This window comes from Amphibalanus amphitrite, unplaced genomic scaffold, assembly GCF_019059575.1.
Source record: "Amphibalanus amphitrite isolate SeventyFive unplaced genomic scaffold, NRLGWU_Aamphi_draft 000976F_arrow, whole genome shotgun sequence".
In the NCBI taxonomy this organism is placed as follows: domain Eukaryota; kingdom Metazoa; phylum Arthropoda; class Thecostraca; order Balanomorpha; family Balanidae; genus Amphibalanus; species Amphibalanus amphitrite.
This window is the reverse complement of record NW_024882470.1, coordinates 236,386-260,495: the sequence shown is the minus strand read 5'-3', so window position 1 is coordinate 260,495 and position 24,110 is coordinate 236,386. Positions and strand designations below refer to the sequence as shown.

At 48.9% G+C, this 24,110-nt stretch overlaps 3 protein-coding genes across 3 annotated transcripts; 1 reads left to right on the top strand and 2 right to left on the bottom strand.

Moving 5' to 3' along the window:
* Positions 1 to 1,778: 1,778 nt before the first annotated feature.
* On the bottom strand, positions 1,779 to 3,020 carry LOC122368797 (piggyBac transposable element-derived protein 3-like). Its single transcript, XM_043343043.1, has one exon. It carries the CDS (start codon positions 3,018 to 3,020, stop codon positions 1,779 to 1,781), a length of 1,242 nt encoding a protein of 413 aa, XP_043198978.1.
* Positions 3,021 to 10,271: 7,251 nt separating this feature from the next.
* Positions 10,272 to 12,308, top strand: LOC122368795 (larval cuticle protein 9-like). Its single transcript, XM_043343041.1, has 3 exons — positions 10,272 to 10,470; positions 10,903 to 11,122; positions 11,966 to 12,308. Exons 1-3 carry the CDS (start codon positions 10,462 to 10,464, stop codon positions 12,136 to 12,138), a joined length of 402 nt encoding a protein of 133 aa, XP_043198976.1. The 5' UTR covers positions 10,272 to 10,461; the 3' UTR covers positions 12,139 to 12,308.
* Positions 12,309 to 13,024: 716 nt separating this feature from the next.
* Positions 13,025 to 14,699, bottom strand: LOC122368794 (trypsin-like). The gene has a single exon (XM_043343040.1). The coding sequence runs from the start codon at positions 14,689 to 14,691 to the stop codon at positions 13,372 to 13,374; it is 1,320 nt and encodes a 439-aa protein (XP_043198975.1). The 5' UTR covers positions 14,692 to 14,699; the 3' UTR covers positions 13,025 to 13,371.
* Positions 14,700 to 24,110: the final 9,411 nt, after the last annotated feature.

Genomic DNA, 24,110 nt, shown 5'->3' with positions numbered 1-24,110 from the left:
CAACCGCCTCTGACAGTTTCGTAACATGTTACGAAGGCACCAAAACTACTTCGTAAACGGTCAAATGGTTGCTAAATTCGAATTCAGCTAAAAAAACTAGCTTAGAAACGTATAAAACTCGAAAAATGTGAACCGAGGTCATCAAAGGTAAATGACCTGACCTGACCTTCCGGTGACCTTGACACCCACCCTAATGCATGGGAGCAACATCATATCCCATGTTTGAACGTTTGAAACCACGAAAAGACTGCAAACGCGCGGCTAATGCGAGGCGACATACGCCGAATCGCGATCCCGGCCAAACATGGTGCCATGGTGCTAGGCCGCCAGTGCATCTGAAAGAACTGTTGTGCCCCTGACAAGCCTGAGGTTCTAACGACAGGCCCATGGTGCCCCTGACAGGCCCATGATGCCCTTGCGAGGCCGGTGGTGTCCCTGCTAGGCCGATGGTGCCTCTGCTAGGCCGCTGGTGCCCCTGGGCCCTGACAGGACTGTAGTTCTCCTGACAAGCCTGGAGTGCCCCCGACATGCATGTGGTGCCACTAACAGGTCCAAGGTGTCCCTGCGAGGCCGCAGGTGCCCCTGTCAGGCATGTGGTGTCCCTGCTAGGCCTCTGGTGCCCCTGACAGGCCTGAGGTGCCCCTGAAAGGACTGATGGTGTCCCTTGGCCCTGACAAGCCTGAGGTGCCCCCGACAGGCCCGTGGTGTCGCTGACAGGTCCGTGGTGCCCTTGCTAGGCCTGTGGTGCCTCTGACAGGCCTGTGGTGCCCCTGGCGGGTCTGTGGTGGTACCCCTGACAGGCCCAATGTGGTGCTCCTGCGAGGCCGGTAGGGCCCCTGGCAGGTCTGTGGTGCCCCTGGCAGACCTATGGTGCTCTTGCTAGGCCGATGGTGCTCCTGCAGGCCTGTGGTACCCCTAAAAAACTTGTGGTGCCCCCGACAGGCCCGTGGTGCCCCTGACAGGCCCAAAGTGCCCCTGTGAGGTCGATGGGGCCCTGGCAGGTCTGTGGTGCCCCTGGCGCAGACCTATGATGCTCTTGCTAGGCCGATGGTGCTCCCAACCAACAGGCCTGTGGTGCCCCTGACAAGCCGGTGGTGCCCCTGGCAGGCCTGTGGTGTCCCCGGGACCCAAGGGGGCGGGGGGGGGGGGGTCATGACCCATGTGACCCACCCTTGGATCCACCACTGGTCATTACTTGCAGACTGACTCATTTGACATCCATTGCAAAACAAGTCACAGTAGTATGTTTGTTACCCTGTTCCTTTATGCTCATTTTTAAAGTGGGCAAATCTCGACAACTGGGGGGGCAATTCTGTTGAGTGCGGGGGCATTTGCCCCCCAGTTAACCCATTAGTGCCCAAGGTCCTTAAGGTGGTGTAAATTGTTTCATTTTTGCTGTATATACTTATCAGGAGTCACTGATTGCCTGTGATTTTTTGGAAAAAATTGGAGATATTTTTTACCTGTTTTTGGGGGTGGCAACATTTGTGACCAACGGGTCAATAAACACCATGAAATGGAATTTTAACCACTTTTTCTTACTTTTGTTTATAATAACGTCCAATCTTTCTGCAAAGACTTAAAATGTCTGCATCTGTAGTTGAGCACCTGTATTTTACGGCATTACCACACACAAAATCCAACACAAGGTAAAAGATATTTGACCTGCTTTGATGTCCACAAGGTCACGCCCACTGCGCATTTTTGGGCTTGTTCAGATCATCAGCCATACGTAGGAACCCAACTGGTGCTGATGCCCCTCTTGATCTTCCGTGTGCTCATGGGGTGTGGTACACCTTCATGCACTTTGGGTGCAGTGGAACGGCGCACTTCTCGCAGGACATGTTGGTTCGGCTGTTGCACACCTTGCAACGGTGGAACCTGGTTTTGAGCTCTGCTGGCCAGTGATGTAGACCGTCGTAGCGGAGGTCTTCTGGTGCTTGGTGGCGGCCAGAGAAGCTTGCTGGAGGACGCGGCACCGTGTTCTTCTTGATGAGGACGTACGTGAGCTCCCGCAGGAAGGGAAGTTGCGGTCCCTTGGCATGCCGTTGAGACAGGAGCCAGGTGTTTGTCCGGGCAGCGTCAACTCCCCACTGGAAGAGCGGCCACCACCACTTCTTGCTGCGTATGGTACTGCGGTAGAGAGCAACACACTGATCAAACAGATCCACACCGCCCATGTGGGTGTTGTATGCATGAAGAGGACGGGGCATCTGTACAGCGATCCTGCCACCTTGCTTCTTCACATACCGGCTGGCGGTAACGAGCGGCTCCAGCGGCTCACAGTTCGTCGCCACCGTCACGACGCGATTGTCGTTCCACCGCACAACCAGGTTGTCACCGTCAGACAGCCACTCCATTGTCCCACGCTGCTTCTTCTCCAGCACCTTCTTGCCTGAAAATGGAGCGCCACCAAGCCTGTTTTCGCGGACGGTTCCACACCCGCCAAGACCCATGTCCGACAGCACGTCCAGAAGCTCGAGTGATGTGAACAGGTTGTCGAAGAATATAGCATGGCCTGGTGGGACGGCGCACTTGTTCAGCAGGCCCAGCACCACGTCAGCTCCCTTCCCCAGGCCCGTGTCAGCCAGTTGGGTGTCGGCCCCACAGTACGGTTCCGCATGATAGAGATATCCGGTGGAGGCTGCCAGACACCACAGTTTGTACCCGTATCTTACAGGTTTGCCCCTTATGAACTGCTTGGTGCTGTGCCGTCCATAGTACGGTACCATTGTCTCGTCAACGCTCAGGTTTCTGGTGAGAGCTGCCGTCTTGAATCCGGCGTTCAAGTGCTGGAAGTACGGACGTACCTTGTAGTATCTGTCCTTGCTGATGTTGCTGTTGTCCGCCAGGTGCAGATTCTGGAGAAGTTCAAGAAACCTGTTCCTGGGCATGAGCTCCTGTGCCCACACAGATGACACGTCGTCCTTTGCAGACCACAGATGTTTCTTGTTGTGCGTCGTTCTATAGCCCGTCATCATCATCACACCGATGATTCCCAGCAGTTCCTCCATCGTCATGTTCAGTCGTCTTCCGTGTTGCGTCGCGTACAAGTTGCTCTGCTCCAGGATATTTTCCAGCAACTCTCTCGTGAACATCTTTTGGAACAACTCACTTGGAGATGTGTCACCGACTTCTGAAGCATCGTCAGGGTCGCCAGCAGACAGTTCAACCCGAAATGTTGGTGGACGGTGCCTCCAGTTCCTGACCTTCTTCCTTTTAGGCCCTTTGACAGAGGTACATTGATCCGGCTCTTGTGTTGCAGAAGCAGCGACGTCACCTGATCCCTTTTCGTGTGTCCCATCGCGAGGAGCTGGAGACTGCTCCCCCGTCACTTCCGCTGATGTCCCCAGGACTCGGCGTGGGAGATGGGCTGTGTCACCAACGGTTTCGCCATCTGACTTGTCGGAGTCTTCGTCGGTATGGGCGTCATCTGCAACGAGAGAACCATTGACTCTGTAAGCTGCCCTAATTCCTCTATTACTCCTTTACTGCCAGACCTAATCACGAAAGGGATGCCTCGGGGTAAAAGCAAGACGTCTGCTGGGAATACAAGGGCTTTCCAGACCACCTTCGCTACGTTGATTTAGTAGTCAGCCGCAAGCTCGTTGATGTGAACCATGCCAGTCTTGCAACATCTTACCGTAATATACTTTGGTATATTTGTGTACGATATAATTGCTGCCACAGAAAATGGAACTCAGGAAGGCAGGGACCCCTCCCCCAACCGTCCACAAAAACGTCACACTGACTAGAAGGCGCTGTTGCATAAACGTTCGCAAGGAAAACACTAATCATTAACCTTTGAATATGACAGGCTTAGGGTCCTTTCACAATACTACTGGTAAAGTAAGTCAGCTAACGTGTAGTTTTGTAAGTGAATTCGCACATAATTACGAGCTTAGACGCAAACATCGGTAGAAAAACAATTATCCGCAACCGACCCTCCTATAGTATAAGGCCGCCAGGACGATGTAGCTCTTTTACTCTGTCCACACGTGTAGAGAAGTGCGTAACCGTAAGTGCGACCCTGTATTTTATCAATCATTCTCCTCCCATCCAACAACAATGCTCACTCATTCACACTACGCTGTAATTATGCCCTACTTAGTATAGTCTGCCTACTACATATACCCCTTCTCATCCCCATTATCCACAATTTCCGAGAGCCCACTCACCCTTTTCGATGGGGGGCATGAGTATAACATCGATGTGGTCCTCGACATCTTCATCTTCAAGCCAACTGTCACTCTCCGTCTCCAGAAGGTCCAATATCTCATTTGCCGTGAGCCTGAAATGTGAAAAAGTCATATTTATGTTGGGTTTCTGCCCGTTGGTCACATTTGTTGCCACACATTATTTGCACGTGTGCCAGACAAAACAAAAAGCAAATGGAGTGAAACTAATAATTACAGGTTCTAAATAGGTTTAAATTCCACCCATACGACGAACGAGAAATGATTTTTCTGAGAAAATATGAGTTTACTTACGGTTTTTTTCGGACGCGGTCCGACCGAGCTCCAATCGGCGCCGACATCTTGCTGACAATGCCGAGATAGCGTCGCTTGTGAGGTTGCCATGCGCAAAATAGTACTGGGATCCTCCAGCTGGAAGATGCCTGAACGCGGGCGAAGTGGACCTTCCCAAAAGATGAAGCACATTTGACCGACAAAAAATCATTAACTTTGTGGTCACAAATGTGACCAACGGGCTCTAATGGGTTAACATGTTAAAATAGGCCCTGGTTTGAATATTTAAAAAAAAAACGAACAAGTATTTCCGGAAAAAGGAGGGAGGGATTTTGTTGTTTACCCTGGTATGCAGTCTAGCCGGGATGCCAACCGTATTTTTAGAATTAACCCCGGCATTCACCAGAGCCAGGAAATTGAACATGCTTTTATATGAACAGCTTTTTACTTTGACTGGAGTGATACCTACGAAATGTATATCATATATCATATAGTAACGAAAAAGAAACTGAGCAAGGTCGCGTTCTGTCAAATTCTCACGAGCCCATTCCACATGCTGCTTGCCGCTTAGACCGATGACCGTCAAACACGTGCATAAACATCGTTAGAAGCTTTACACCGACCTCTACTGAAAGGATCATCCGCCAGCCTGATCAGAACCGCAATCGAAGTGAAAGCTCCGTCAGCCGGCCCGCTAAAATACGCTGAGCCCATCATATTTTCCCTGCGAGTGATTCAGGATCGGGAGTCTCATCTTGCCACCAAACGTGGGCGGTTACACATTTAGCAACCGTTCCTCTTAGTGAGACTAAATGAGTCAGTTAAACCATAATCACCCTTTAAAACGAACTTTTAGACGAACGGAGCCGGTTGGATTTGGAAAAGCACGCTGCAGAGCTTACCGTGTCACGTTACACGTACATGTGGGAGGGTTTAAAGAGCTCGCTTAATCGATCGCAAGTCTAACGTCGTGGTGGAGATTGTAAGAACGTTACACACCTAGCACGTTACCATGCAGCACCCACAGTGCTGACGCTACTGGCATGCTGAATTGCCGAGATGGCCGGCCGAATCGACGACCGGGGCCGAGCCCTTGCCACCTCTGGCGATGACTGGATAGCGTACGGACTCGCATGCTAATGCTCGCCAAGCAAAAACATTACTACAGCTTATCTGGGCTTACAAGCTGGTATGCATGTATGTTGTTTGTGTAACGATGTTTGTATGTGTGAATAGGTGTGTGACATGCATGTGTGTTAACGTGTATGTACGCATGCGTGCATGCATGCATGCTATGTGCATGTGTTTATGCATACATGCGTAGGTGCACCGTCACCATTGACGACCGCGTCTGCTGAGAAGTGCCGCAGTTTCAACGCGCCACGCGCGCTGCGCCGCCGTTACGCGTGACCCGCTCGAGCAAGGTTACCGGTTAGCGTACGACGTGAGCTGTGACAAGCGCCAGTTACCGATTGCACGGTCACGGGCCTCAGACGAGACTCCGGCAAACGAAAAACAATGGGTCTCGGATGCTGAGAAATTCTTACTAGCTCCGCTCGTCTGCTGTGCGCCACTTCATAGGAAAACACATAGGCGCGGTGATATGCGGTGTCGTTTATTAAAGTGGTCCGAAACTTTACCTCCAGAACGTTAGAAGTATAGGTACACTGTGGTTAGAAGTAGACCACAGCTATGTAAGCTGGCAGATGGCACATTATTGATAGGTAGGTTAGGATGCATCCAAGAATCGAGTTCCATCGTCCGATAGTTATTGAAATGGGTGTGTGTTCAAAACATAGCAAAATATGAAAAGTCGTATGCTATGCGATAGGCAGAATAGGAAAAACCGGTATTTATCTTAGTTTGTCGGGCCAGCGGCGGATCCAGTGGCTCTCCAGATGTCTGTGGTAGTCGAGGTTGTAATCCCGTCATCTGTCAATTGTATTAAAGCCGCCGAACAGGCAGTAAAGCGTGCGGCAGGGACAAAAATGCAGCGTCCGAAGGTCGCCGGTCCTGGCTCCTCCCCGAGACGAGGGCCGACAGCTTTCGGATCCAGCCCGTATGGAAATGTGCCCGCTGAAAACAGGCAGGTATAGCCACAACAATTTCCCCTCCGGAGTAGGCTATGTGATCAATTGCAATTCAATCTCTGCAGTCTGCTTCTACGCCAGACAGATCGCATCAGAATGTGGGTGTGCTACCTATTTCGTGCTAAATTCAAGCCGGCGTAATAAATACGCCGATAAAAAAGAACATAAACTGCTATGACATTATGTTGATTTTCCTATTGCAAAACCCCAATCAATATGGATCATAGTGGTAAACGGGGAACCTCAACACAAACAGTTGAATTCAAAAACCTCATAATTAAATTACAGAAGGACGGAAAGAGCGAATCAATGCCTATCAAACATAATGGTTCATGTCATTTTGTGTGGTAGCGTCCGTCCCTTGCGGCCACAGGGAACGAATTATTTTCAGATGGCGCTTTTCGGCCCAGACAGCTTGGCGCGCCGCCCCGTGCACGAACTTTCTCACAGTCCGGCAGATCTTTTGACGGACAGAGACGCCTGTCCACACTTATAGAGAGAGAGAGAGAGAGAGAAAATAATTCGGCTGTTTTTTAGGAACTCCGTGTAGGTGTTCCACTTCTCTGTTCTTCCAAAAGCATCATTGGGCATATGAAGCCCGGGTCGGATCAACCTACCCATGTCCTGTCCATACCGGAACTCTCTTTGACAAATCTGATTGACACCAGTGCCAATAATCCAAATGTATCTGCTTAAGATCTTTTTCCTTCAGCGTTGCAGGCACTCGACAATTGAATTCAACTTTAATCAATAATCAGCGCAATCAATAAGTGGCATGATGATACTAAAAAGGATGAAAAACATCCCCAAGAGCATCGGTATTAAACCAAACCATTATCGAAAGACAGCAGGTCTAATAAAAAGAAATTTTGTTTGATAGAGATTGGAGAACTTTTGATGCAAGGCCAAAACGTCTTTCAATACATAAAGCTATGTTAACATATCAAGCTGACAAACACTGCAGGCTTATCGTTTTTACCGGGCAATCGTACGAGTGCCTAGTCACAGTGCACATACCTACATAACACATCAAAAACACGTTACTGCGTATCCAGCGATCCAGCTGTGCGTGTGACCCGGCAGTGTAGCAGCTCCTCACCTCTGTGACAAGGTCTGATGACTCTCCGTCACGACGGCGACTTTGACCTGCTCTTCACCTCCAACCAGTGTCAAACGGTCATTTGCAAGTCATGAGGAAAGCCATAGCCTTGACGGACGCAAAGCCCTTTCGCTGAACAGCGGCGCGGCTGTGGCGGGACGGATGGCCGACCGATCGGCGCGGCGGTGGGAGCTCGTCGGCCACGCGCCGGCCGGGCCAAGGGCGCCACTCCACACCGGCTGAATGCCAACCCATCTCCCCCTTCCAGCAGCTCCCCCCCCCCCCTCTTCTTGCTGACCCAACGCGCTGACTACCCGTGCGAAAAACGTCCGCCGCAGCGGAACTGGTGATATCGATTTGCGGATATCGGTCGCACGGCATGCAACACTGTTTCGTAGATTTGAACCATCTCGGTGGTTTGCTAACACTGTTATAAATGCATGTGTTCTCGTGTTTATAACTTACAATGTTTTGCTATCATAGATGTGTCTTACGAGCATGCAGTTCTTTTGAAGCATTGGATGCGATTATGAAACGTAGATTAGAACAGCAAGAGATATCGACGAAGCCAGTCCAGTCCTTAAGATGCTCACCCGAGCGAATATGTAGGCATACCTAAGTTTTAACTGTCACACTGCTGGCGGATCCAGAAAGGTGTTCTTGGATGCTGCGGGGGCATACCCCCGAAAAGGTTTCTCCAAATTCCAAAAACTCATCGGGTTTCTATTCCTTACGCACTGCTTTGCGGTTCAAAACATTTTTTTTTTCTAATCAAAGCTGTTTAGTTTTATTTTTAACCCTCGCCAGCACAGGCCAATTTGCGTCCTTTGACGTCACAAGGGGGGTTGGTTGGTACGACCCCCCCCTCGCGTTTGGCCTCTGATCGAGCTAGAGCTTCGCGGAAAAAACGAGCGTGTTGCCCGTCACGAGAGGAAGCCGATAATACCCAATTATAAGGTTCTAGGTTATCGGGTGACCTTCCAAGTCAGGTCAATGACCCGAAAATCGGGACCTGTTAGAAAGTCGTAAAGTGTGGCTGTTATGGGGTTTTCGAGGGTGCTGATCACGAATATCGTGTTAGGTTTGATCAGAGATGATGTCTTTAAGCATTTAGACCAGGTCGGGTCAGGTCAGGTCAGGTCAACCGGTAGGGGTCGTGACGGGTATTCGTAGTACGTGTCAACCGACTCTGACAGCTTCGTAACATGTTACGAAGGAACCAAAACTACTTCGTAAATGTTCAAATGGTTGCTAAATTCGAAATCAGCTCCAAAAAACTAGCTTAGAAACATGTAGGTAAAACTCGAAAAGTGAAGCGAGGTCACCAAAGGTCAATGACCTGACCTGACCTTCAGGTGACCTTGACCTCCACCCTAATGCATAGGAGCAACATCAAATCACATGTTTGAACGTTTGAAACCACGAAAAGCTTGCAAACGCGCGGCTAATGAGAGCCGACATGCGCCGAATCGCGATTCCGGCCAAACATTGTCTCGGAAAGTAGGTCATAGGTCAAAGGTCATTTGGGTCAGGGTCATGAAATTTTTAAGGTAGATGTAAAATTGATCAATGCGAGGGTACTGAAAGTTTCGTCGCGATCAGCCGCTTTTTACGCAAGTTATTCGCGAAAAACCTTAGGGGGGTTGCGTCAACCCCCCCCCCCTGTGCCGGCGAGGGTTAATCTCTAAAAACCACAAATGTTCGTCGATTTCGGACGCTCCATGGGGGGAGGGCATTTGCTCTAAATGCCCCTGGATCCGCCAGTGAACTGCCATGATATCCGACCATGATAACCCTTATTTGGCACAATAGACTCTTAAACCCGCGGCCCGCGCACCGACAGGGGTCTGGGCCAACTTACAGCGGACAGGGGGGGGGGCGGATGACCGCCCCATCCCCCCCCCCCTGAGATCTGGAAAGCAAAGCAAGATAGCGACAAGCGGTAAACGGCATGGGGTACGCACGGACAAGGTCTACAATTTTTACACAGGTCATTTTCAGGTCAGGTCACAGATGACGTCACAGGGGTCAAAAAAGTCAAAATGGTGGCGCTAGATATGGAGAGTTTTCTCGTATAACGTTCGAATTAGTCAAGCTAGGAGAGAGATGGGCCCGACTGGTCAATGACCGTCACCGGTAGCAGAAGCAAAAGTGGTTGGGTTGGGTGGTGGCCGGTGGGGGTTGTGTCACGAACTCACGATGTCTAATGCCAGGAAAGCCAGTATTGCATATGCATGCCCGTGACATCTGTGCTAGGTAAAGCCTAAATCATACCCTTGTGACTGAAGTGCCAGAACTTGGTGACCCTGCAGGATCCGCCCCTGCATTTCCGTATGTATAACCAAGGCAGTACCTATATTAGGTATAACTGTTACAAACTTACAAAACGACCGCAAGCTAACCTATCTATCATACCTACAATCTAGGTACATGCATACCTATGTAATGTGTAGGGTTCTAATGGTGGGGTCGATTGAGATTCGAGTAGCATTCGTCAACAGTAGTCGACCAGTCATCAAAGCAACATTATTTGACCGCGTCATTTGCCTGCGACGGGAAACGGATTGGCAGTTATTCAGAAATAAAAGTTTCATTCTCTGCGCTGGTACTCAAGGTGCCTGGTTAGTGGTTAACGTCCCCAAGGCGCTGACATCTCGGCAACCCGTCTGGCCCGGTCTGGCGCTCCCTGCGCTCCCGCCCTCTCCTCCCTCTGCCGGTCCTCGACGGCCGACAGGTATATAAGCAGCCAGCTGCCGGGGAGACGCACCAGTGAAGTGGAGTCGTCTTCACCGCCGCAGCAGACATGAAGCTGGTGAGTTTATAGTTAGCGGAGCAACTCATTTCTAAACACAATAATATTACTAATGATGCCCAAACATGTCATTGCTTACATCATCATTGCCTACCACTGCACTTATTGAGCAACTGACAAACCGCCAATGAAAAACAAATCATAGGTTTGCTTTCGCACACGATCAGAAACATCGTTAAAAACATCGTAAACATCGTAACATCGTAAAAACATCGTCATCATATTCTAGCTTGTTTTTTTTTTTAACAGGGACATGAACGGAGTTAGTAACTGTATTTTCTTGCTGCGCTGATCCTCACGTGTCTGGCCACGCACAGTTCGCCATGATGGTGATGCACAACATGCAAGTTATCATCAATGCCGTTTTGTGAGTCGGGCTGCAATGGTGCGCCCTGTGGACTGTGTGACAGCCCGGTGACCGCTGCTCCGCAGATGATCGTGCTCGCCCTGGTGGCTGTGGCCGCCGCTCAGGATGACGCCCAGTACGTGGCCGGCAGCGACCGCGACGCTCAGATTGTCAAGAACGACTTCAGCATGGACGAGGCCGGCGGCTTCGTGGCCGACATGGAGACGTCCAACAACATCCAGCAGGGCGCCACCGGCACCAGCTACCCGGGCCAGGACCCGGAGACGGGCAGCTACACCATGAGCGGTACGTGCCACCCGACAGACAGCGGGGGTGGAGGACCCTCTGGCGCACACGCTGGGGCGCCGCTGTGTGGCCTCTCTCTTTGTCCCATGTGTCGCATCAGGTTTTACCCGGGCTCAGCTGGTTGTGGAGACCTCAGAGACTGGTTACAGCTGGCTGCATACATATGCGGTGACAGCTTTGGCGGCATATTTCACTATTGACATGTTCATACGACGCTCAAGCCAGGGACGTACCCAAGGGGAAGGGGGCGGACGAGGTGCCCCCCCCTTGGGGTTTTCAGGGTCCCGGATGGAATCAGGGCCCCCGCGGGCTTAAGGCCCACGTTGGCCAAAATCACGTCGGAGGCGAACGAACTTCACGGGAATCCCAAAAATCACGTCAAGACAATCAGAGCCCTCTGACCAGCCTGACAGCAAGGGTCCTTCTTACCAAGGCCCTCTTCTTACTATCTGGGGCCCCCTGTGAATAACGGCCTGTCTGTGTCTGACCGCTATGGCCCCTCTGACTCCTCAGTAGAGAGGAGGTTCTCTGTTGGTAGGAGGCCCTCTGTAGAGAGGAGGCCCCCGGGATTCCTCCCCTCCCCAATTGGCCAAATCCTAGGTACGTGCCTACTCACAGAGCTGCTGCAAGAACACTGCGTCTTTATAACCAGCTTTGATACTAGCTTCGTCTATGGTCAAGTCCTTAGAGCTACAAATCCGTTCGCACGCTACTCACATGCTGGTCATCAAGCCCCTTTAACTGCCGAAACAAATATATATGCAGCATTCATCCAGCGACTGCCGTTGACATCCCACCCCTGGAGCTGATATCCCGTTGACACTGCGCTCTGCTCCGTTTCAGGCCAGTACTCGTACGTGGCGCCCAACGGACAGACGGTGACGGTCACGTGGACGGCCGACGAGAACGGCTACAGCGCCGAGTCGGACGCCATCCCGCAGCTGTCGGCCGAGCACCAGGCCGCCATCGACGGCTCCGTCGGCGCCCTGCCAGAGACCTTCAGCGACAGCGTCTAGAGCCACTCCGGATCCCCCCAGACCAACGCCTGGCTGTCCCGCTGAAGGCCGGTGACCGCCCTCAGTCAGAGGCGGCCCCGCCAATCAGTGGTGTTCGCAACGCGAGTGACTGTGAGCGCATTTTACATACCGATTGTAACTACCCTACAATACATTATCATCGAACGGCGTGTAACTTGTATCAATGGGATTGGAAATAGACAACGATCAACGAAATTCTAGCAAGATGAATATCGAATAGTTGGTCATATACAGGGTGTTAAAAAAAGTGAGCCCCCTAACTAATATTGCTTATATATCTCCGAAACCGAAATGTCCTACGATAATGAGAGACCCTTTGTTGGAAAGACCGGCCACTTTCGGTTCTAAAAGGCTACATAGTGTGGCTCTGAATGGATATGTAATACACCGAGACCGACCAGAACAAAAGTGTTGCGAGATCGGGTGAAACACGGCGAAGAATGAATAAAGGCACGTGAACTGAAATATACAGTCAGATGTGAAGAAATTTTAAACATATCCGATAACGCCAAACGTTTCACCAAGAATTTGGTATTGAATTGTGCTTTCCTTAATGCTGGCCGTTTTGGGCAAGATATGTTACGGAATTATGGCCTATTTGGATGGAATTGGGCTGCTCTTTCTAATGAGCGGCTTCCCAAAGCTGTAGCATGCACGGCTGCAGAGATACAGTCGATCTTAGTTGGTGGGTCACTTTTTTGGAACACCCTGTATTTGGGGTCGATAGTTTTTTATTATTTTGGCCTCCCTCCAACGGACACTGATCGTCCCAATTACAGGAGGGCTCCTCCTCCTCCCGGCCCTCATTACATTTGCGCCATCTAAGCAAGGCACAATGTCCGCACTGCCCATGACAAAGAGTTGCAGAATTGCATGCTTTTATTGAACACTCCCAAAAAAATGACTGAACCAGTGGAATGAGTAAAAAAGTAAACAAACAAAGTAAAAAGTCTGGAACCTTTTCGACAAGACTAACACCAGCACTAACAGCTAGAGACTAGAGGTGATGCCTTAACAAAGTTTACCAGTGTTGGTCACAAAGGGCATTACATGTCGGGATTCAATGGAGAATTCTCCGGTTGTGATTAGAACTCGCCAGAGACTGGCGCCGGACTCGCAGAGACTGGCGCAGGACTCAGCAGAGACTGGCGGTGGGCTCAGCGGAGACTGGATCCGGTCGTGGTCAGGACTCAGCAGAGACTGGCGGTGGGCTCAGCACAGATTAGAGCCAGCCGTGGTCTGGGAGATCCAGTCGGAGACGGCGGTGACGCGAGAGTAGACGCCCGGAGAGCCCTGGACGGCGCAGCCGTAGCCCCACGAGACCACGCCGATGAGCGTGTAGCGTCCGCTGACGTCGGTCACCAGCGGGCCGCCGCTGTCGCCCTGGCAGGAGTCCTTGCCGCCGGCGTCCACGTCTGCGCAGATCATGCTGGAGTCGATCTGGCCCTGGCCGAGGTCCGAGGTACACTCGGCATTGGACATGGTCTGCACGGTGACTTCATTCAGGACTGAGGGCTGAGTGCCACCAGAGGCGAGGGTGCCCCAGCCGCTGACAATGGCATCGACGTCAACGAAGGCGTTGTTGTCTGCGGGAAGGCAGGCTGGCGCCACCAAGTTATCAAAGGTCGAAAAATCAATGGGAACTGAGAGTTCCAGCAGCGAGAAGTCGTGCGTAAGGGTAGCGGAGTTATAAGAAGGATGATTAACAATTTGCGCCACATTTTTGCGAACCTGGTTGGCGTCGGAATCGAGATTGTGCTTGCGGAGCAGAACCTGGAGGTTTCCGGCCGTCTGGCGTTCAGTGCAGTGGGCGGCCGTCAGCACCCAGCGGTCGTTGATGAGGGTGCCACCGCACCAGGGACGATTGTTGCCGGCGTTGACCAGACCCACCTGCCACGGGTACTCGTTGACCTCCGTGGGCACGCCGCCGACGATACGGGTGGCCCGGTTGGCGATGCCGCAGCACTGGTCACCGGACGGAGCGGGGGTGGTCGTCGAGGCTGTCGTCGTGGTGGTGGCCGCTGTCGTGGTGGTGGCTGCCGTTGTTGTGGTGGCTCCGCCCGCCTCCGGAACGATGACCAGACAGTAGAACCCTGTGTTCCGGACGCTGGAGTCGGTTCTGAACACGACCCTCAGCTCGTCACTGTCCACCGAGCTGGATGGGGGACGACCGTTGCAATATTTGACGCCATTGATTTTCAGGAAATCATAGTAGCAGGACGGATGGTACTCGACATCAAAGTCATTATAGTAGTTGCATATGAGTGAGATCACTTGACCCTGGTCACCCATAATAATCCATCTCTGAAAGTAGTTGTTTGGGTAGTTGTACGGGTAGTTGGGTGAGGTGAAGTAGTAAGTGTTGGGGGGAAGAACGTATGTTGCCTTTTCATCTTGCAGTTCCAAGCGTTTGGGCTCTATCTGGCGATATGTCTCGTGACCTCTGACGTCGGGTAGCGGCGCCGGGTCTTGTTTGCCCTCAAAGGCGAGGGATACGCCCAAAAGCAGCGTACAAAGACTCAGAGTGATCATGGCGAACTGATGCCGGGCTCGACAGCGACGTGCTCCTTTATACTTCCGCCTCGCACACAGGTGTCCATCGACAGAGGCAAAACGAATTCACCAGTCATCACGGACGCCAGTCGTATTTGGCATACGATCAATCATCTGGCTTACATAAGTGTTCATGTTCAGGTACCGGCCTGCACAAGTGCAGAAATGCTGAAATTTTTCACTCCCTTTGTAGAAACAATGCTCGAGTATTTTGAAAATGCTACCTGTCTTGTGAGTTGTGTAGTGGCTTGATTAGCTAAACCATCGCTTCACGAAGCAGGTCCCGATTTTCACGATAATTGTGTCATTGCACTGACCTTGAAGGTCAACCATTATCCTAGGACCTTAAAATTGGCTATCATCGGCTAACCTTCGCCCTGGAGGGGCCAGTAGCCGTTTTTGGCCACACTCGCCAGTGTTTTGCTTGTGATAGAAAATCGTTGCGCTGCGCGTCGCGAAGCTTGGTAAAGTTTATGGTATATTAGTTTTACATCATGTGGTTTTTTTTTTACCCCAGGCCTCTTGAGGTCAGGTCAACAGGTCTAGTTAAACCACGCCCCGTTGGGCTATTCCCGGGAAACGATAGAAATCGACTGATGTGCAACATGACCTTGATTCTGTCACCTTGGTCTGAGGTCAAATTTGAATTTGACCTTCTGAGGCCAACTTATAGTTCGTTCGACGTGTCTCGACGAGAGAAACGCAACGCCGGTAAAATCAACGTATGTACCTTATGGAAGCTTGATGTCAAAAGTTATTGCAGACAAACCTATTCCGCAACCACCCTACCTCGCAGGTGCGCGGATTAAGAGTTTTTCCCGTTTGGAGGCTTAACTTTTGACCCAATGTCAAAGCTGATAGCACTAGTTATTCAGAAAGAACTTAACCCTTGCCCTGGCAGGGTGGTCGATGCGACCCCCCCCCCCCCCTAAGGTTTTTCGAAGATAGTGTAAGCGCCGCCAAATTTGGCACAGCCTATGGGGCGGCCTTTTTACATATGACCTAAAAACCTCAGGTCCGGGTGACTTTGGGTCAGGTCACCAGGTCAGAAAACCGGTACAAGGTCATGGTCAAAATTCAATTTTCTTTATGCACCTGTCCAACTCACAGTTTTGGACTGATTTCCTTCAAACTTTCAGGATGTGCTAAGTTCACCGAGTTGTATAACATTTAGTTCGGTTTTTTATGTCACTGACCTGAGGTCAGTTAGAGATCATTACGTCGTAATGTTAAGCCTATTGGAATATATTCAATTCGGAAAATGCTGGCGATATCCGTTTCGTTCTATCACTTTTGTGCTTTGAAACCTCAGTACTTAACATTATGTCGCTTGGTGCTTCTTTGTTTGGTGTACCTATCCATGGGTCAGGTCAAATGAGGTCAACTGAGGTCAAATGAAGTTTTTGCCAATAACTTGTGACATAATAAAGATACAGCCTTCAAAATGGTATCATGCTGTTCCTCTTGAAGAGCCAAGTCGAATGATATGCAGCATTAAGCATTTCGAACATTCTTAACCCGCGCGGGGCTGGGGTCTCCAGCCGAACGCGGGGGGCTGGGGGGGTAAATTTTACCCCCCTGTTATCTCCCGAACAAATGGTGCGATTTGGAAAATTCAAACGCCAATCGAAAGATCTCATCACGAACAACTAAAAACATGTACTGAATTTAAAGTTTGAGGTCAAGGTCAAGGTCAGGTCAAGGGTACAAATTGCAAGTGTCTAGGTACATAGGGTGAAGTCGTATAAGAGTACGCACTTAGTGGATTTCTTGCTCTCATTTGTTTAATATTTGAAGGAAAGAAATCGCAAATAGGGAATATTAAAGTTCATTGAATTAGCCATCAACCCATGGGACAACGATCCTCCAGCGTAAATGGAAGTGGTCTAAAACTGACATTTTCTGAACCGTTGCACTTGCGTACTCTTACCATATGGGGTGTGTAAGAGTACGCACGCCAGGCGGGTGGAGTACGCAAGCATATGAACACACACCTATGCAGCTTGCACTGTCCAAATGCTTAACTTCAAACTCAGAAGGCGTTTAAGTTAATTCTAGTATCCAAAAAGAAAACATAAAATAAATCTTTCAAGTCTATAAATCAGGAAATAATCATGTCGTGTGTTTCTTTAAAAAATGCACGATCAAAAAGGAGAATAACTCGTATTTGGAAGAATTTCGGGTACGCATCTGCATCACAGTGCTCCATTGATGATATACCTACAAAACAAACGTCATTGAGCGAAAGATTAATAATTCTATATTTCTGTATATTCGATTTAATGTATAATTCTGCGTACTCTTACCCTCCTGAACAGTGCGTCCTCTTACCGTACATGCAATTCGCGCACAAAACAACCACGAAACGTTGTGCAAAACTTCGCAAACAGAATATTGCACTGTACAGTATTTCCCCAGATGACCTCACAAGTTTCCCACAACAATCACGGAAATGTACCTTATCTCAACTGCCAAGTATCAAAATTATTGTACCATATCATAAAAATATCATAACGCTCGAAAATAATATTCATCGCCTTAAACTCAACAGCGTCGCCGCTCAACGCCCACGTTCCGTTGGTGACATGCACGTACTGGCGGCTTCATGTCACTCAGTGTTGCCAGGTCGAGTGATGCCAATACCTCCAGAAAATGTTGTAAAAACCTCTAGAAACCTCTGTTCCATTGCCGCTGATTATGATGTATATATAGGTACCTCCATACCTACCTCCGCATCACAAACCGTGGCGCTGTTTCAAAGCACGCTGCCATCCGCTGCCAGCGCGTGATGACATCATCAAGCCCATTGCTCCAACACTGCCAAAGGGTCTGTTCCAGTCGCACTTCCTTACACCTCTAATCTCCTCCAAGGTTGCTTCCCTGTTCCAGTGTCAGCTCTAGCCCCTACAAATCAAAGGAGGGTCCTGCTCCAGCCTCCTCTATCTTGCTCTTGGAGGAGTTTAGAGGTGTTAGGAAGTGCGACTGGAACAGACCCAAAGTGTGACGTCAGCGCGCTGGCAGCAGCTGGCGGCAGGCTTTGAAAGACCCGGTTGTATCCCCAATCAAGATAATTCACTCATCCTTCGCATGCCTTCGCATTTGTCCACAGAACTTGGTGGACTTGGTGCCCACCGTGGGCACCAGCCACGTTTACATAGCCTTGATGCCCACGGTGCCCACGGTATATCGAGAACTTTTAGCTGCAGCCGGCGGCCAGAGCCTCAATAGTGAACAAGCCAAAAGTAGGTTTTTCGTTCCCATCAATCTGTAAAAAGTGTGTTTAAGCATGCAATACTTAAGGATAATAACATGAAATTATGTACCTAAATAGTTCTCAAGAGACTTTGATGCTAATTGTCTTTTCTCGCATTTTCAGATTACCTCTAGAAAACCCTCTAGAATCCGGCATTTTTCATAAACCTCCAGGAGCCCCGAAACGGTCCCCTAAAACCTCTAGATCTGGAGGTTTACCTCTAGACCTGGCAACACTGATGTCACTTCATGAACTCGACAAACCCGCGTTGCTAAGCAACCGAAACAGCTGATGCGTACTCTTATCGCCCGCGTACTCTTACCCGCCCTTACCCTACAGTATCGGCCTTGCACCGTAGTTGCCGAAGAATGGAGTCATGGACTGAGACTGATTGCCCAAAACGTGTTCTTAGGCTACCAAGACAATATTCGTTGCATACAATATCATTCAGAGGTCAAGGTCAAGGTCAGGTCAGGTCAGGTCAGGTCAGGTCAGGTCACCAAAAACAAAATATAGAAAAGGGCGTGTGCGACACATGTTTTATGGGTCATTTTACTCATAGAATTCAATAGGCACACTCAATAAGTGATATGGACCACCTCTGGATGAATTTCAGGTCAAGGTCAGGTCAAGGTCAGGTCAAGTGAGGTCAAATTTTGAAGTTGGTTGTTAAGGCCTAAAAAGGTGTCTATCTGATGCAGTTGTTCACGGCGAATCGAATGGTGCTATTTTTGTTTCCGTACGAGGTCTAGAACTTCCAAAAAAAAATCATTTTTTTTCAAAATTTTTGTGTGTCGTGACGTCATAAAGGTTTGAATAACTCCCACATTTTTGAACCAATTCCTCTAAAAATTGGTATGTAGGTGCACATAGACCACTTCTCTGACATATATTCCGTTTTTTCGATACACTCAAAAGTTTGGATTTTATAATTATTTTCCCAAAAAAGTCAATTTTTTGAAGAAAAAAAATTGGGGCAAAATCCAAAATGTTCAAAAAACCGAGATAGCCATTTGATAGAAAAAGTAGAATTACGTATAACCTTTTTTTGTTACGTCTTGATTCCTTTGAAAATGAAGATGTTAGCGGCGTTTGAACTTTTGCCGTTTTTGAGGCGAAAATGGCGAACATGACGTCACTAAAACGTGAATTTCTCAAAAAAATTTCCGACGGATTTCGCTCAAATTTTCAGGGAACGTGTCAAATTGATGTAAGAAAAGGTACTGAAAGTTTGGCGGCGCTGCGCGCCACCGTTTTTGAGATATTGCAAAAATTCGCGAGGTGGGGTAAAATTTACCCCCCAGCCCCGCGCGGGTTAACCCGCGCCGGGCCAGGGGGGTGTTTGAACACCCCCCTCACCATGCGGTTTTTCGCAGATATCACAAAAACGCGTTTTTGGCACACCTGTTCATGCATCTTTTCCGCACATGTTGTGAAAATTTCAGACCCAGGGCTTTCAAGGTCAGGTCACCAGATCACGTCAAGTGACCTCACTTCAGAAAAAGTTTCAATCCTCGTCAGAGCTACAGTGGCTGAACGATCGCCTTGAAACTTTCAGCGATTGATAAAAGTAACAGTAGGTATGTACAAAATGTATCTCTCGGAATTTTGATATCAGTGACCTAAGGTCAGGTCAATTTTGCGACCTCTCCATTATAAGTCAATGGTAAAATTATTGTGATGAAAATGACCTTATGCTCATGATATAATACATATGATGGTATGGTATGATGATGGTATGATTAAGTTGAATTGAAATAAGACCAAAAAAAGTCATTGATAGGTATATTTCGACTTGCGTCGTCTTCGGAATGTTCCGAAGACATTCCGAAGACGACGCAAGTCGAAATATATAAATGATTTTTTTTTGCCTTATTTCAATTCAACTTAATCATATTATATCATGAGTATAAGGTCATTTTTCATCACAATAATACCTATTACTAACGATGCTCAAACATACCATTGCTTACATCCAACGACTCGATCAATGGGAAAAAATTGAAATGCGCCTCTTGTGGACGAATGGTGTTCAAAACCCTCTCAAACATCGGTTCATAGGTAAACATGACACACTGAATCGGAAAAATGCACCTGTGACCCCTCTGTGTGCCCCTGAGGTCATCTCAGGTCAAGAACGGTCACCAGCAGTTTTTTGGCAATAACTTTTGATAGAGACGTGCTAGAGCGATGAAAACACGTCAGATGTATTTAGCTCGATCGACTGATATGCAACCTGACCCTTTCCGGCAGGTCATGACCTTGACCTGAGGTCAAATTTTCCAAATGACCTTTCAAGGTCAGCGAATAGTTGATTCGACGCGTCTCGACGAGAGGAACACGATGCTGGCAAAAGTAATGTCGTGGCTTGCTTGAATGAAAAGTTATTACCGAAAAACTGTTATTTTTGTTGGTGAAAACGGCTATTTTTACAGTTTTTGCTCTCTGGAGGCTAAACCGTTGACCTGAGGTCAAATCTGACTGCAGGGCTGCGGAGTCGATGGATTTTCGGCGACTCCGACTCCGACTCCGACTCCGGCTTTCAAAAACCAGCTCCGACTCCGACTCCGGGCAGAATTGTCGACTCCGACCGACTCCAACTCCCGACTCCGACTCCGCAGACCTAGCAGGGCTGCGGAGTCGACAGATTTTCGGTGACTCCGACTCCGACTCCGACTCCGGCTCGGGTTTCTAAAATCGACTCCGACTCCGACTCCGACTCCGGTCACAACTGTCGACTCCGATCGACCCCGACTCCGACTCCGACTCCGACTCCGCAGCCCTGAATCTGAGAACATTGATCAGAAAGATCTGTAAAAGGGCTATCGAATGCGCTTTTCCGTGGCGCTGTAGCTCTATTGGTTCCCGAGTTAGCCGTTGCGGCAGTTTCCAAAATTGTTGAAATGGCCTACATTTGACCTTTGATGACCTCTGGCGACCTGACCTTTGACCTGACCCAAATAATGAGCGAAGTGTTTCCGTTATTATTTTTGACGCTCTTTCGAATACCGCTTGCCGCGTGTCGCTACGTGGCACAGGAGCCGAGTTAGACGGGGGGTGTTCAGACACCCCCGTCTACACGGCCCGGCGCGGAAGTCGCGGAGCACCAGCCCGGCGCGGGTTAAGATTTAAGTTGTACTTAAGATGTGCTTAACTTTTTAAGTACACTTAAGCAAGCAAAAAATTATATCATTCGACGCGCCTTGACGTGCTGAGTTCACTAGTGCTTTTCTTTCTGCTCTATCTTAATTAGATGAAAAGTTAAAAGCGAAAAATGTTTGACCTGTTTTAAGCGAAATTTTTACATTCATACCCCCCAAAACCCCCTAAATATTGACCTAGAGCAATCTTATTTGCACAGGGGCGAGAACTCTAGCGGGCCCACCTACCTACCAAATTTGGTGTGTCTAGGTGCCATAGGAGCCATTCGCGAGCGGGGGTCGCATCGACCCCCCTGCCAGGCCGTGTTATGAAAAATGCCCTGCCAGGGCGAGGGTCAAAGAGCTATCGAATTAACTCTTGTGGCTTTGTAGCTCTACTCGTTCCTGACTTAGGCGCCTCTACCTATATGAAGAAAAAACTGTCAAAATCGAAAAAATCGTAATCATTTTAGTTTTAGTGACCTTCAGTGACCTTAGCGATGACCTCATTAAGGAATGGCCTGGGTAATTTTAGAATATCTCATAGCAAATCTTTCTATGTAGGTACATAGATATCTTAGTAAGCGAGAGTACCTGGTTTGGCCACTGCACTGTACAATGTGTACATGTAAGTTTCTCAGAAGCATGCGATCACAGCCAGACGGCCGGCTGCTCATAGGTACCTACCCAAAACTTTGTTTTGCTAATACCTGAGGAAGACTATGGTCGCTCGCTCGATAGGTATATAAAAAATGTCGCCCATGTATCACGACATTTGGGTTCTATTGCAGGCGCGCTCGTGTAGGAGTCGCGTCCAGATCGCGAAAGGACGATATTTTTATTATAAGCTGGCCGCTCGCTTCGTCGTACCTAATTGAAAATGTCATAAGCATACCTATCTGAAATGTTGTACTCGCACGTTAAACTCTTGATGCCTTCACAAAACGCGCCGAGTTCGTATAAGTAATCGAAGCATAACGCCATCATTTACGTAATTCGTACGCAGTTCATAACTATAAAGCATTGTACGGAATTAGGATATACCTAGTACCTACCTACATTTAGGTAGGGTAGACCGGGGCAAGTCGCCCCGCCGAGGTAAAACGCCTCACCGATGTTTCTCGGAACTGGCAGAGTTCTGGGGAAACATCCTCTCTTCTATAAAACGTGCACTATATGATCATTATATGAGCAGACTGGAAAGAAGTTGTGATGACTCTTTCGGGAGATATAGCCAAAAATGTGTTTTTTGGGTGATTTTTATGTTTTGTTGTCAGATTATGCATCATGGCGTTCTTTTATGGTCCACATCAGGTTAACGACTTTTATGTATTTTGAACAACTATTGTCTAACGCTTATCATGCCGGGTTGGTTCCTGTTAAATTATGTCTTGCTGGAGTGCAAGGCGTTGTTCTCTGAACGAACTACGTGATGGGGTAAAACGCCCCAGTAGGTCGCGGGGCAAAAAGCCGCATGGGGCGTTTTACCTCATGTGTTGTTCGGGCTACCCACTTTCTAATGTTCGGTAGCTGGCGAGCAGTAAGTTTCTATGCCTTTATGTGTATTTTTCTCAGCAACTGGATGGCAATGGAAGTATTTTGTAAACATTTGCATTGCAATGATTTATTATTTGGTCTTATGAGGCAGGAGAAAAACCTGCAATACAATAGTGTCATAGCTGAACACCTGACAGGATGGAATGTGTTAACTTCAGTGCCGTGCCTCCAGAGGTCTAACGGACCTCTCACATAAGATTTAGCCAACTACCATGCTAATCTTTAATCTAAAGTATTACTTGCCCCAGGCCGTGGGGCGTTTTGCCCTGGGGTTGGGGCAAAATGCCCCATTTGCAGTTGCTTCACAAATCACTTCCTAGCTTGGAGTCCGATCATAAGTGAATGAATTTGAGGGGTGCAATTTAAAGCAAAATGTCCAAAGAACGCATTGAGCACAAATTTGGCCTTCTAGGTGATGTGGGACAAAATTTATGTAGCAAAATAAATTATCTGGGGCGTCTTGCCCCAGGCTACCCTATAGGTTATAAGTAAGAACCTATCCTACACGGAGCTGTGATGCGGTGCGGTTTGTGATGAGGCTCGATGCATGAGGCGGGGCGGGGCTAGCTCTGCACGATATGCCATCCATCGCTCGGTGTCGGGTGTCGGTTTGGGCGCCACGTGTGGCCTGTGGTCGGCACACCTGACTCGCTGCCATTCGTCTCCAAACACCGCCCACCACTGGACAGATGACGTCAGTAGGCCTGTCACCGCAGCACAGAGAACGTGTGATTGAACTGCATACGGATGTCAAACGATAACGAATAGCCAGGCACAAGTGTGGACGACCGGGAGAGAGCAATGTGGATCATTCCCTTTCATCATACCATAAGCACGTGTCTCCAATGGTTCAGCACATGCTCGTGCTCCATTTTGATGCATCAGCTTCAGCTGGCTCTTTGTTCAAAATGGCTCGGATCCGGATGTTCAACCCGCGCCCTGGTGGGGGCTATTTTTTGCCCCCCTCCATACTTTTCGATATACTAGCGGCGGAACATCTTCAATTAAGGGGGGGGGGCAACTTTTGGTCCCATTCTTTTCATGCAAAGCTCATAGGGCTAATGTTAAAATGCCAAAATCAAAGAGGGGCACGGTGCCCCGTTGCCCTCCCCGTTCCGCCGCCTATGTCCCGCGGACACATTGTGACACATTGTGACCAAAAATTTTCCCAAAGGCTTTGATAGTTTGGCCGCAAATAACGTCAGAGTAACGTCATGTTCTGCCGTTTTCGACCAAAAAAAAAGTTTCGCGGGAAGAGCTGTCAGGCCTATAGCTTTGAAAATACAGAAAAACGTTTAGAACATAAAAGATGTAGAATTACCAGGGCTAGAAAACTGCTGTCTCGGAATTTTGATTTTTGTGAATTTTGACCCCGAAAAATCGATTTTTTAAAAATATTATTACCAGAAAATCCAAAACATTTCGTTAAAAAAACGGAATGTACCTAT